Source organism: Mesoplodon bidens (genome assembly GCF_964165515.1).
Source record: "Mesoplodon bidens genome assembly, chromosome: 11".
Taxonomy (NCBI): Eukaryota; Metazoa; Chordata; class Mammalia; order Artiodactyla; family Ziphiidae; genus Mesoplodon; species Mesoplodon bidens.
The window spans coordinates 47,201,734-47,215,489 of record NC_138167.1 but is presented as its reverse complement, the minus strand read 5'-3'; the positions used below and the strand labels follow the sequence as shown (position 1 = coordinate 47,215,489).

At 47.4% G+C, this 13,756-nt stretch overlaps 1 protein-coding gene across 2 annotated transcripts in view; it reads left to right on the top strand.

Annotated features, from left to right (window-relative positions):
• Positions 1-3,972, top strand: part of SPATS2 (spermatogenesis associated serine rich 2) — a 129,720-nt gene extending 125,748 nt beyond the window's left edge. For both annotated transcript variants that reach the window (XM_081248026.1, XM_081248027.1), the window contains exons 11-13: positions 1,081-1,183; positions 2,370-2,584; positions 3,533-3,972. In XM_081248026.1, coding sequence (XP_081104152.1) covers positions 1,081-1,183; positions 2,370-2,584; positions 3,533-3,844 — 630 coding nt within the window. In that variant the 3' untranslated portion in view covers positions 3,845-3,972. The remainder of the gene's footprint in view (positions 1-1,080; positions 1,184-2,369; positions 2,585-3,532) is intronic.
• The last annotated feature ends 9,784 nt before the right edge of the window (positions 3,973-13,756 follow it).

Here is a 13,756-nt window from a genome sequence, read left to right as displayed (position 1 = left end):
TTCCAGATCATTTTATTTCCGTCATTCCTGTTATGTCTTTGGCTCAGGAAACCCTAGAATGTGTTTCAGAATTAATCTCAGACTGATATTACATGTCTGAAGGCTTTGTTATAGAGATTCATGTGCTTTCCTAAGCCACAGTATACTCTGAAGCTTTAGGACTTCAAGTCCCAGAGGTAATTTTTATTTCTCCTGTCCCGTTTATTGCTTCTAGGTGCATCCCGAGGATTCTGATGCACTTGATTCTTCCCCTTGAAAATCCAAAGTGGAATTAGGCCACCCCCAGTTAGAGGACTGCTCTGAGTTCAGTTCTTCTAAATTATATCTAGGCCTTTAACTTTTCTTTCTTACTCTCTTGTACATCTGAAAAAATGGTGCCGGACTACCTTAGAAATTGTTTATTGAAATAGACCCCCAGAAGCACTTTATTCCTGACATGTTTCTAGCCCCACTATTTCTATAGTATAGTTAGTTTTTGACCCAAGGGGATGGTTACTTCTCAGCTCAGTCTGCTTAAAAGGATTAAATTACTTGCAGCACAAACTCTTCTCATTTGCAAAGCTGACTTTTCACTTGAATGATTTTCCATCTCAAGAAATTGTTCCTATTACAAGGACTAACAAATCCTACTTTATAAAGCGGTGAAGTGGGTTTACTAAGGAAGTTTATATTAGAGAACACCAAATCATCTATTTAAAGTAAGGAATCATTGTTGTAACTTATGAGCATTTCTGCTGCCTCTGCCTGTGTATAAAATGAAACAATGTGGAGAGTAGCTAACAGTGGAGAGAAAGGTGGTCCTCCATCATGAGTTCCTTCTTTCTCCAGAGTTTCTCTTGATTTACACTTAATGACCATTAACATTTCATAAAGCTCCCAAATGGACTTATCTTTGGGCCCTTAAGGAAAATGACTGAAATTTGTCAATCACATTGGTAATATGATGGCCATGTATGTAGTGAACTTTGAAGCACAAAAAGAAAACAATTGAAAGTAATTGTTTCGTCTGTTTATAGCAAGCTATAAATCCCACATATATTGTTTGTCTCACCTGGAGGCTTTTCTTTGTCTTTTCTCCAGCACTTTGTTAGTGAACGTAAATATGATGAGGATCTGGGACGAGTGGCCCGATTCACCTGTGATGTAGAGACCCTAAAGAAGAACATAGATTCATTTGGACAAGGTGAGGTGCTGAGAAATTCAGGGCGCCAGAGATGGTGATAAGAAGACCACCCTCTACTAACTAGAAACTGAAGTGCCGATTGGCTTCTCCCCTGATTCTTCCTCAGTCCCTCTTGGGTTTTGGTTTGTTTGCTTGTGTTTATGAAAAGGAACTCTGAGATACTTAATAAGCCAGTGGACACAGATGCTTTGAGCTCTGAGGATAGGCATTTTTCAGCTCCCTAAGTTTGCGGTCATATTTTCTCATCATTTCCCGCTGAGCTGAGAGGTGTTTGGTATATAGTATAAAGAGCATGTGGCCCTGGAGTCAGACCAAGTTTGAATCCTTGCCTCTGCACTCTACGTTGGGCCGCTCATTTTACTCCTCGGTGGAGATAACAATACCTGCTTTGCCTAGCGCATAGTAGGTGTGTGTGGAGGCGGGGCACAGAGGTGCCTGTGTGGTGAGAGCCTGTAGCGACACATCAGCCAAACGCAGACCCCGAGCTTGGCTCCTACGTTCTTTCTGTCTCGGTGTGAAAGTGAAATAAATGTTGGACCTAGGGCAGTGATTGGGAGCTCAACATTAGCCCAGGCTTAAAGCCAAGGAAAAAAATCTAGGGAGTACTTTTAGACCATTGAATTCTGACAAAACTTGAATTGAAAATATTAGTATTTTTCAGCTAGATTGATATTTTGAATTTGGAGTTATTTTTGCAGAAAGAGCCTTGGGAAGATAGATATTTGTTGTAAAGACTAGTTCTGTTCATATGTAACTCATCTTGCCTCATTCAAATTTTTAAAAAAGAATTTGGCTTTTTATTTAACTTTTTCTTTCTTTTTGAAGTCTGTACTTTAGAATGTTCCTTGCATAGGAAAATGAACATATGGCCCATACTATTGTTCCTAGGCTTAGTCAGCCGCTGGAGCCAAAGCCAGGAGTTTAGGTGGTAGGAAACGCCAAGAAGTCATTAGTTGGTGGGGGGATGGGCCACTTACCAAGCGGTGGAGATTTGGCAGAAGTGGAGGAAGAGGGCAGAAGGGAGATTTTCCTTCCCGTTTACCTATTTATAAGCTTATCTTTACAAATACTCAGATAGACAGTTCTTTATCCTAAATTGCTCATTGTGAGATGGAGAAATAGGGAAAACGTTACCCATCATGCTCTTCTATCATCTGACCACATATTGCTCATATTTCTGTCTCAGTGTCCCATCCAAAGAACAGCTATTCAACCAGATCTCGATGTAGCTCGGTTACATCTGTGTCTTTGAGTAGCCCGTGTGATGCCTCTGCTGCTTCCTCTTCCACCTGTGCCTCTGCTCCCAGCCTTACAAGTGCTAACAAGAAAAACTCGGCACCAGGGGACACTCAGGCAACCACAGCAAACTCCAGTGGCCGGCCCTACCAGCCTCGTCGAGAGGTAAAGTAGCTTCCACACCGAGCAACTTACGAAGAAATGCTGCCAGGCTGTCACAGCTTAAACACTGACAGCTCAGTACATTACCTTCCTCTCTTTATGCCCATTCCACACCTATTTTGAATCCCTCCAGCCTCAGTTATTTCCAGAGAAAGCATTTGGTATGTATGTTCCAAATCACCAGCCAGTTCAGATTTCCTGTCGCCAAGACTGCTGACTTTCTGATGTTGGCAGTGATCCTAGCTTTGTAGGTAGTAGTATATTGCCTGGTAATTGGTCACACTGGGAGTCATGTACCCATCATGAGGTAGAAAAGCACCACTAGAAAGTTGAAGCATAATCCATAGTTTCTTGTCCTTGGTTTGAAGGAGATACATAAGAGCAGTCCAAGGCAGTGCTGTCAGTAATTCTTCAGACTGGTATTACATTGGAATTGGGGGACAAAAATAAAATCCTGTGCCATAAGCTTTCTGGGTTGTAATGTGAAAGATGTGCTAAATGTCACAGCAGCGTGACTTAATCTGTGGTTCATGATATATAGCAGAGTAGATCATAGTGATGTTTATTTTATTATTCCAGATGTTCCTTATCTTTACAAATGGCTTTCGATCTACAAAATTCAGACACGTGATAAGATACTTGCCCAACTGAGGGCTTGTAACAACCTCAGAGGATACTCTTTCTTCCTTTTCTGCCCAGCTAAAGAAAAGCTCTTCAGTGGAGAAGAGCTTAGGGGTGAAAGGCAGGGGGTAAATAGTGAATGATTTATTAATTCTGATTAGTGTCTAGATTGGATTGGCTGATCAAACTCTGTGAGTTTTAAGAGAGAACTGAGTCCCAAGCCTGAGCTACCGCTATTAGGCTTTCAGAAGACTCCTAAATAAACTGAACTGGAACAAACGGGTGCCCTAATGCCACAGTGCTCTGAACAGTGTCTTCTTTTATCCTTAGGTGTTGCCGGGGAACAGACGAGGAGGACAAGGCTACAGGCCACAAGGCCCAAAGTCCAATGACCCCACGAACCAAGGGCGACATGACAGTGGGGGTCGTTACAGAAACAGCTCATGGTATTCATCTGGTTCCAGGTACCAGAGTGCTCCATCCCAGGCGCCAGGAAACACTAGTGAACGGGGCCAGACTCACTCTGCAGGGACCAATGGAACTGGAGCCAGCATGGAGCCCAGCCCACCCAAGCCCTCATTCAAAAAGGGGCTCCCCCAGCGCAAACCCAGGACCTCTCAGCCTGAAGCCATGAACTCTTGAGGGAAATTCCAGCTGGCCTGTCTCTTCTATCCCACACAATTCAACTTGGTAACTGGACTTTAGGAAACTTGTAGTTAGATTTAATATCAAAAAGAAGTTTGCGCATTCACTTTTGATGCCATTCTAAATATTTTGGTTTCTTCTCTTCTCGTTTCCGCTTTACCATTTTTTTTGGAAGGGAACCTTTTTTTTCCTTTGACCTTTCCCAGTGATATGGATTGATTCTGACTGTTCATTTCCACCAGGAATCACCGACACCTGTTGCCAGGTTTCCCAAGGGTAAGCAGTGTTCTTCCCAGTGCTCCAGGCCTTTCAGGGGCCTGAAGAGGCCTTCCTCAGCAACCCCTACTGCCCAGGCTTTCAGGAGGAGATGGATCAGGCAGCTGGTCTTGCTGCCTTTCCAGTCTAAGCAGAAGCCACACGTGCCAGTCAGGTTCCCTGTAAGCAACAACGTGACCAAGGGAGGCAATGAGGGGGTTGTGTACTGTCCTGGATTAGCCAGAGAAGGGGAAACTGAATTGGTGAAAAGGAAAGAACACTAGGAAACATTTGAGAATCTGCCTGTGCTCCCAGAACGTGCCTGAGATTGACACTCAGATCGGGGTTTCAGTCTCTTGCTTGGCACCGTAGCTTAACCTGCAGTTTCTTCCAAATGCCCAAGCCTTGTTTCCTATTACCTTAGACTGCAAACCAGTCTAGGGAAGTCTATGGGAAAGTAGCATTTAACTAAAGGAAAAAAAAAGCGTTTCAGTGTTTGAAGATTTTTATTGTTGTTCTCCCTCTTTCCTGATTCCTATTCTGACCCTGAACCAAATTTATAGCAATATAATTAGTGTTAATCTAAGGTGTGAACCATCAAAAAATTGCCTCTGTCCATCTTGAGAGTTGAATAAATAAAAACAACTGCATAAACGGTCCCACGTTTGTTTCACAGCAGGAAGTGACTTCATTTCATTATCTCTTTTTCTGTGGGCCTCATGGGGTAGAAGTCACTCGAACAGCTTGTTCGGGGCTTATGAGGGCGTCCAATTCCTAAGTCATTTGTCCACTGCTTACCTTCAGAACCACATTAAATGTAAAAGCCAGGGTGAGCAGATGCAGCAGTTCCTCCTGGGAAGAGGTCTGTAGGAGAGGGAATGGTGACTTTCCGACGGAGAGCCTACCAGTTCAGAAGACCGACAGCTTCCAGCAGCTCACCCAGGCGACCAAAGGCTCTGTCCACACCCCTGTCTTCCACTGCCTGTCCCTTCACAGGAGGAGTGAGTTAATAACAGCAGAGCTTTTTCTTCCCCAGCATTTGTTCTCCCAAGGCTGAAGCCCAAGCTGTAAGTGGCAGTGGTGCAGAACTTAGCTGCCTCAGGGCTTCCCCTAGCTCTTTGGCTGAAGATGAGTTGCCAGGGTTCAGGTTGGTTGCACAGATTGAGAAAGAAAGAAAAAGAGTTCGTGTGTGTGTTTGTGTGTGTGTGTGTCTTTCAGTAAAGGAAACAATAGTCAAGGAGTACTAGGAAGCCATTTTCTAAGGGGCTGGCCACCTCATTTGGGGGAATTTATCCAACATCACCATCAGCCTGCTGTATCAGGAAAAAGCCCTGCTTTTCTGATTAATTGCTTACCTACACTTTATAGAAAATCCAGAGATGGAAGTGGCCTTGAAGGATTATGAGGTCTATGCCCATATCCAGGCAAGACTGTATTTAACCACCTAAACAGTTGGGAAACCACATGTTTGTCAAAACTGCCTTGAAGTTGAAGTTAAAATCTCCTTATAGAAAAATATTTGAAGACTTTTTTCTATGACCACAAAAAGTTTGAAAATTATGAAGTTTTTTTTTTACACATTGTTTTTAATTACAAAAATAGCATTTAAAATATCAAATAATACAGAAATGTAAAAGGAAAAAGTTAGTTTTCCACTTTTCCATTCTGTTCCTCAGGGGTAATAACTGTTAATAATTTGGCATATATCCTTATAAACCTTTTCAAAGCATATATGTGCTTATACACATAGATATGTAGGCTTTTTTAAATAAATTTATTTATTTTTGGCTGTGTTGGGTCTTCCTTGCAGTACGCAGGCTTCCACTGTGGTGGCTTCTTTTGTTGTGCAGCACGGCCTCTAGGTGTGTGGGCTTCAGTAGTTGTGGCACGTGGGCTCAGTAGTTGTGGCTCACGGGCTCTAGAGCGCAGGCTCGGTAGCTGTGGCGCACGGGCTTAGTTGCCCCGCAGCATGTGGGATCTTCCCGGACCAGGGCTCGAACCCGTGTCCCCTGCCTTGGCAGGCGGATTCCCAACCACTGCACCACCAGGGAAGCCTGATATATAGGCTTTTAATTTTTTGTTTTGTTTTTTACAAAAAACGGAGCATACTATACGCATTCTACAATCCTTTTTTTAGATACGTCTAAACCATAATTCATTTAGGATCTCATGTTGTAGATATTCTCCTAAATTTGACATTTGACTTTCTTCAGTGAAGAGAAGTGAGGTTTATCTTAAGTTTGAACTGTGCAGCTCATTCTTTGCTCCCCACAACAGCTCTTCCTTCCAAGAGGAGGGAGGCTCTGTACCCTGGGCAGTTCCTGCTGTGTGTTCAGAGACAACCTTCCTAACCATCATTTCTCCTTCCCTTTCCATTTCCTCTTAGAGATCAATGTCCTGTCCTTTCCCAGCCTAAGAGATAAGATTGAAACTTCAGGTTTACCTTTGTCAGTTATGTGCCACTTGAGAGAGAAAATTTAAATTAGCGTGGCCTCATTATGAACATCAAATATTCCGTAGGCCCCTTATTTGTGGCAGTTTTTTAAATTCACTTTAAAAAAAAGTAATACAGGCTAATTTTTTTAAAGGTACAAAAGGATACATGATGTAAAAGTGAAAAATACTCCCCTACCTTGTCCCACTCCCTAGAAGAAATCACTGATCGAAGTTTCTTGTTTATCTTTTCACAAATTTTCTAAATCCAAACATGCAAATATGTTTTTTCTTTCTTTTACATAAATGGAAATCATATTATGCATATTCCTAAGCAACTTGCTTTTTTTAACTTGTCCTCACTTTTTATAACTAGTTTTTGTTTGGTTTGAAGAAAAATCAATATATGTAAATGGTTTAAAAAAGACAGTTCAAAAGGGTATATGATGAAAAATAAGCCTCCATCCCACTCTGGACTATTTATTCCCTCCCCAGAGGCAACCACTGTTAAGTTTCTTATTTATCCCTCCAGAGATTTTCTATATTTATATACATATATCAGAAAAATGTATGCTGCTTAGACCTCTTTCCATGTCAGTATACATAAATGTACCTTGTTCTTTCTATGGCTGCATAGTATCCAATTGTATAAATTTATCATAATTAGTTTTACCAGTCCCTACTGATGATTTTCAGTTTTTTGCTATTATAAGTATTGATGAAATTAGCTATTTCATCAATATAATACATACATCACTCATTACATGTGAGAGTGTACCTTTAGGATAAATTCCTAGGAGTGGAATTGTTGGATCATACAGTTATTGATAAAGTACTCTTAAAAGGTGCATGGATTCTCACCAACGGTGTTTGGGAGTGCTTTGTACAGTTGCTGAGCTGGAAACTAAGGAGAGATAAAGATAACTAAAACACAGCCCTCTGTGGGGCTGATAAACTAGCTGGGGCAACTGACACAGATCAAAGAGTACAAGGTAATTCTATTGCATGAAAGAGCCTTGCTGTCTCCTGTGAGTATAATGGAGCAGCACTGCTCGCAGGGCCTGTGCTTGAACTAGAACTATACCAGCGGTGATCAGGCATTTGCTCAGTGGTTTATAGACAGGGTGACATCGTATTTCAGAATCCCAAACCAGGGTACAGTCTTGTGAGTATGAATGTATGTATGGGGAACAACAGGATAAACTACTTTAGGTTGGGAGTGGCCTAGAAAAGCCAGGACACATGGTTATCAATCTGTGAACCTCTACTTTGGAGAAGGTCAGTAGAGTAATGGCTTGTTGCCCTTGGAAATCCTGCCATTCGACCTAACAAAATGAGGGTTTGTCTTGCCTGATCTACAGGGTTCATCCCACCTGGAGAGGATTATATGCATCCGGAATCACACGTAATAGAAGAAATGGGTATCCAAAATGGTACATGTTTGAAGGTCAGCAAATGATACAAGGAGCTGTTTTGTCACTATTTTAACCAGTTCAGAGTACCAGACCATAATGCTGGTAGCCAGAACATCATACTGTAAAGTCAGCCAAGCTGGACTTCTGGTGGCTTGCCATCTGCGCACATTCTTTGCTTCAAACATTGAGGCACCTGCTGGGTGCCAGGCACTGTGCTGAGTTCTGAGGCAAAGATAAATGGTTCCAGCTCTTTCCTCAACCACTTTGCAGGTGAAGGAACTAGAGCTCTTAGAGCTCAGCAGTGTCTGGTGGCTGGGCAGTGTGGTAGAGTAGAAAGACCCTGGACTTTTGAGACCGATACTTGGATTTTAATTCTGGCTTCACAACTTGGTAGCTATGTGACCAACTAACCGTGGGCAAATAACGTAACATCTTTGAACCTCTTCTTGAACTGGGAAGTGGAGACTGGTAACTACTTCATGGAGTGGTAGGGTAGGTATCAAGCAGGTGCTGAGAACAGTACCCTGGTGTCCAAGCTAACCTGTGACTAGTTAAACGTTCACTCACCATAACTCCTTTACTTTTCTGTCTCTCGTGCCCTGTTAAAAAGTGCATGAAAGTCTTCCCTGATCTCCAGCCTTACAGACCTAATTAACCAAAAATAAAAATAAAACCAAAAATAACCAAAAAAAAACCCAGAAATTAACCAAAAAAAAAAAAAGTAATACTTCCGTCACCCTATTCCTTCTGCAGCTTTTCTCCTCTGAGTGCATATCCCCCCAGCATGGTGAGCTCTGTGCCCTCGTGTCCTGACAACTGTCAGGAAACCACCCTCACCCCCGTTTCTGAGCTCTTTGGGTGGCACAGGCCAGATGCTGACGGCACCAACATGGGCAAACGGAGCAAGGCTGTGGCAGAGTCCGAGGAGAGCCAGGGAACATCATTTCCCTACAGGTGCTGAGGGAGTTTTGTTACTAGTCTGTGACTCCCTACCAAGGGGAACCGCTATCTGAAGATTTTTCTGGGTGAGGAAACTCACCCACCATCACCACCACCAGCAAAACTGTTCTCCAGCAACACCCCCCCCGCCCCTTCACAGCCGTCAAAACAGCAGGAACAAATACCACCCACTCTGATTCCCCAGGGAAAAGTCAGGTCTCCTTTTTATGTCTCTCTTCAACTTAACCCAGTTAGGCTATCTCTGTAACTAGATTTCAGACAAACCCGTTTTCTGGTGCTGCTAGAACACGCAGCTTGAGAGACCAAGAAGATTCAGACTCACTCCCTTGCTGACTGCAGGCAGGACTGGTAAACTGGCCGTCCGGCAGGCGAGGCCCACAGTCAACTGCAGTGTATCCCCATGGCCTGAAGTCCTGTGGCTGTTCACGGTGGGCACTCATCAAAATGACCATATCGTCCCCCTTTTTTTTTTTTTTTTTTTTTTTTTTTTGCGGTACACAGGCCTCTCACCGTAGTGGCCTCTCCCGTTGCGGAGCACAGGCTCTGGACGCGCAGGCTCAGCGGCCATGGCTCACGGGCCCAGCCGCTCCGCGGCATGTGGGATCTTCCTGGACCGGGGCATGAACCCGTGTCCCTTGCATCAGCAGGCGGACTCTCAACCACTGCGCCACCAGGGAAGCCCCCGTCCCCTTTTAATAGGCTGTTTACCGAAGGATAGGACAAGGCACCCCAGCGTTGTGGCATGGTAGCAAACTGCTGTCAACCTAGTTAACTCCCAGTTCAGACCTCTTTCCTCCACTTAACTAGCCATGCGATATACAATAGCTTATCCAGGATTCCCTTTTAGAAAGTTTACTGTGGTTTCCTCACACTAGCTAGGATCCTCCACTAAAAGAAAAGGGACGACCTAGAATGAGACAGCTGAGGGGCGGCCAAGTACTGGAGGCCTCAGAGTATTCCAAAATGTTGTGTTTGTTTTGGTGGGAATGGGGAACCTTCAGCAAGGCTTCGTGCTGAGCTCATTTCTGTGGTCCCAGCACCCAGGGGCAGGACAAGTGCTCAGGGGGACTTTCGATAACAATCACAACCACTTACTAAGCTCATCTCACTCTCTCCACAATCCTCTGAGAAAGGATCATTTCACAAATGAAGGAACTAATGCTCTTCGAGATTAGCGCCCGTCCCCCATCCCTGCCCAAGGTCACTCAGTGGCAGAACTAGAATTGAAACCTAGACTAGTTTGACTTGAAAGCCTGAGATTTCCCCACCACACCACACAGCCTGAGAAGGAGAGACGGAGCTGGGGACCTCCAGGAATGAGGCTGGAGAGAGGAGGAAGAGGAGAGGAGACGGGAGGGGCCCTGGACTCTGTTCCTCGACAGCCACCTGTTCTCACGGGCTGCACACAGCAACTGACTCCACCTGCACTTGGGAGGGGGACTTTTTCCATCTTTTGTGTCTTGAGCGGTTTTTTCCTTTCTTTGCTCTTCCCTCCTCTCTCTCCTTGTTCCTTTTGTAGATAATACTCCCACAGGCCTCCCACGGCAGCTCCAAGACGCAGCCTCCTGAGTTTCTCCTTGTTGACAATGGCTCTGAGCTATCTCTGAACAGGGCTCCTCCTCAACCTTCCCTTCCCTGTGACTCCCCGCTGTGGCCAGTGAGTCAAGAACTGGGGAAAGGGGAGAGGAAGAGGAGATTATAGTGGGGAGCCCAGTGGTCCCTAACCTCCCCACACACCCCCTGCCATGCCCTGTTGTCTTCTCAACTCCCCCCGACCTCCACCTTACCGTCTCCTAAACGTGGGCCCCTGCCCCGCGGGCGTGCACGTGTGTGTGTGTGTGTGTGTGTGTGTGTGTGTGCGCGCGCGCGCGTATGCATGGGGAGTGGGTGCGGGGGTTGTGGAGTTGGAAGGAGGGGCAAGGAATTCACCATAAGCCATGTCTGGCAGGAAGACCTGAGGGACTAGGTAAAGTGAAAGAGTGAAGTGGGTTGAGATCTAGACACTCATCTAGACAGAAAAGGCACCTTAAACCAGGCCAGGCCAAAGCAAAGGGTCAGTGGCTGCATCTCTACCCCATACACACTTTCACACAAATTCTTTGAAGGACAATGGGGGAAGGGGTTTAAAGCCCAAAACATTGCTGTTTCATTCTGTGATAAGAAGAATGATCATAACATTCAACAGACATTAGTATATTTTCTTCTCCCGGAAGTGGGGACCAGAGCACCAAAACAGTGACGCAGGCGTTGTGCCTGGAGCTTCTGGAGGAGGCAGCGCATCTTAACCTCTCCGCCTCAGTGTTTTCACCTGTAAGTTGGCAATTATAACAGTGACTCCCTCACAGAGTTATGATAAAGATTAACCGGATAATCCAAGGAAAGCACTTAGCACAGTGCTTTGGCACCAAGTCGATCTCAGCTACGGTAATTCTTTGGGGCACCCCACGTATTCTGTCTACCGCCTGCTCACCCTGACCCAAAGCTTATGGTTTGGCTTGATGTTCAAAACCAGCACAGGCAGATGAGCTTGAAGACTGACAGTCTGAACACTTGGGCTTCCACGGGAGGATCATCAGGATCTCATGCACAACCCCAGATGACCAGTCCTTGTGAGTGCCACACAGCTAGCCTGGGGTTGTTTCTGAGTCCTCACAGTGGGAGACAGCTATGCTGGAGTGAGGTAGACTCTGGACCTGGGGTTGGGAGTGTGTCAGGGTTGGAACCTTAGCCATTTACCACCTTGGTTACCTTGAGCAAGTCTCTCCTCTATCTCTGCCTCTGTTTACTCATTTGTGAGATGGAGAGTAAGTAGCATCTACTCTGCATATTTCACAGGGCTCCTATAAGATTCAAAATCAGATAATAATATTTACATGTTGCAAATGTCACACACTGTCCTAGAACCTTTAATCTTTTAATCCTCCTAACAACCCTCTGAGGTAGTTATTGTCCCCATTTCACAGAGGAGAAAATTGAGTCACACAAGGAAAATTACAACAGCAAGTGGCAGAACTATATTCGAACCTGGGTAAGTAGCCCGGCTCTCAAGTTGGGTGCTTTGCACCGTAGCCTCATCCTTTCTCTCAAAGTGAGCCGATTCCTAAACTGCCCCAGCTCCTCAGCAGTGTGCTTGAACATCGCCTGGAGGGGCAAAGATGAGCCGTTGGGGGAGGGGTTACTGTGCAGCCCTGGACCCATGCGAGAGGGTGGGAAGTCGGGGGTCGGAAGCAAGATCTGCAGCCTCCTTAGGGTCGTGCTTCCTGGGAGCGGGATTCCAGGATTCAGAGGACTGGGGGAGGGGGACGCTTCCTCTTCTTCCTGCCCAAGCACCAGCTCATTTTAATACAGGTGCCTGGGGCTTTGGCCCTTGTCACAGATGAGGGGTGGGTGGAGCGGGGGACACTCCTTCCTTTCCGATGCTGCTGACTATGGTTGTGTCTCCTAGAGGGGTGGGGGCGCTGAGCCTTCCGCATCACTCGTTCGGGAACAAATTGCTGTTTTGGCCACGGCGGTTCCTCTGGGCGCGGGCGGTAGCCGCGCTCGCTGGCAAATCGTGGGAGGGAGGAGGAGCGGCGCTGGCAGCGCGAGGCTGGTGGGACCGACGCAGCGCTGGAGACCAGTGAGAGACTGCCGCCCAGGGCCCGGCTCCGCACAGCCCGCCGGCCCCTTCTCCCCACCCCCTCGCTGGAGGTGGGGGTCCCTGCAGCCCCCGCTCCCCCTTCAGCGCAGAGCCTAGTTCTCTAGGACTAAAGGCGCTGGGGGCAGCGGAGACTCGGTCCTCTCATTCCCCGCCCGCAAAGACCCACTAGCGCACGGTTAGGAAGTTTCCCCCAGCGTCTGACATCTACTGTACCCTGCCTGTATTTGCAACCTGACCCTTCAGTGCAGCCTGGGAGCGGCAAAGGGGGACAGAGAGAAACACAGGGGCAAGACAAAGGATCTGGGGCGCCCCCATCCCCACACACCTCATTTCCACTCCCCACCCCTCCACCTCCCGGGCACACACGGAGAGCATCTAAACCCTATTTCCAGGACTTCCCACCCTCCTATTTCCTGGCAGCTCCAGCCAGCCGCGGCGTCGCTTAGTGACGGATCGATCCATTCCCTGGAGGGTCAAGTTGAGGCTAAGAATGGCTTGGATGCCTAAAAGCTGGGTTTAGACCCCCTCCCCCAAACCTCCTTTTAGACTTCCCCTGCCCCACCCAACCTCCGCCAACCACCGGTCTTCACCACCTCCACCTGCTAGCCCAGCCCCCTTTCCCATTACATTTTTCTTAGGGGAAATCTTCTAAACCACGCACCCCCCGCTCATCCCCCGCCTGAGCTCTCCTCAGGTCCCTCCGGGGGAGGAGAGGCTGCCAGGCTCTCTGAGAACCCCCATGCTGCAGAGAAAGATGCCTCGCCCCTGCGGCTGAGTCTGCCCGAGCGGGACCAGGCGCTTGCCCGTCGTTCTCCGAGGGGCGGGCGGGGCGGCTCGGGGTGGCCCGGGAGGCCTGCGTAGCGCGGGGAGGGAGGGAGGGCGCCGCTTCCCCTGCCCCCACGAGGTCCCGAGGGGAGGGGGGAATCCCTCGGCGGGAGGCCTGTCCCTTTAAGGAGGCAGCCCTGCCTGGGTGTGCCCCGTCTCCATGGTTACCCCGGTGCTGGCTGCAGGCGCCGGAGGGAGGGAGGGAGGCTGCCGCTTCTCCCCGACAGAAGGAGGTAGCTGCGGGGATCTGGTGCCCAGCGGAGCCCGAGACGGAGCCGACCCGCAGTCGAAACGGGAGCCGCTGCTGCAGCCACCTCGAGCCGAAGGTGCCGAGAGCACAGAGGGCGCGCAGCCGGGAGTCCGGGAATCGTGGGCGGCCAG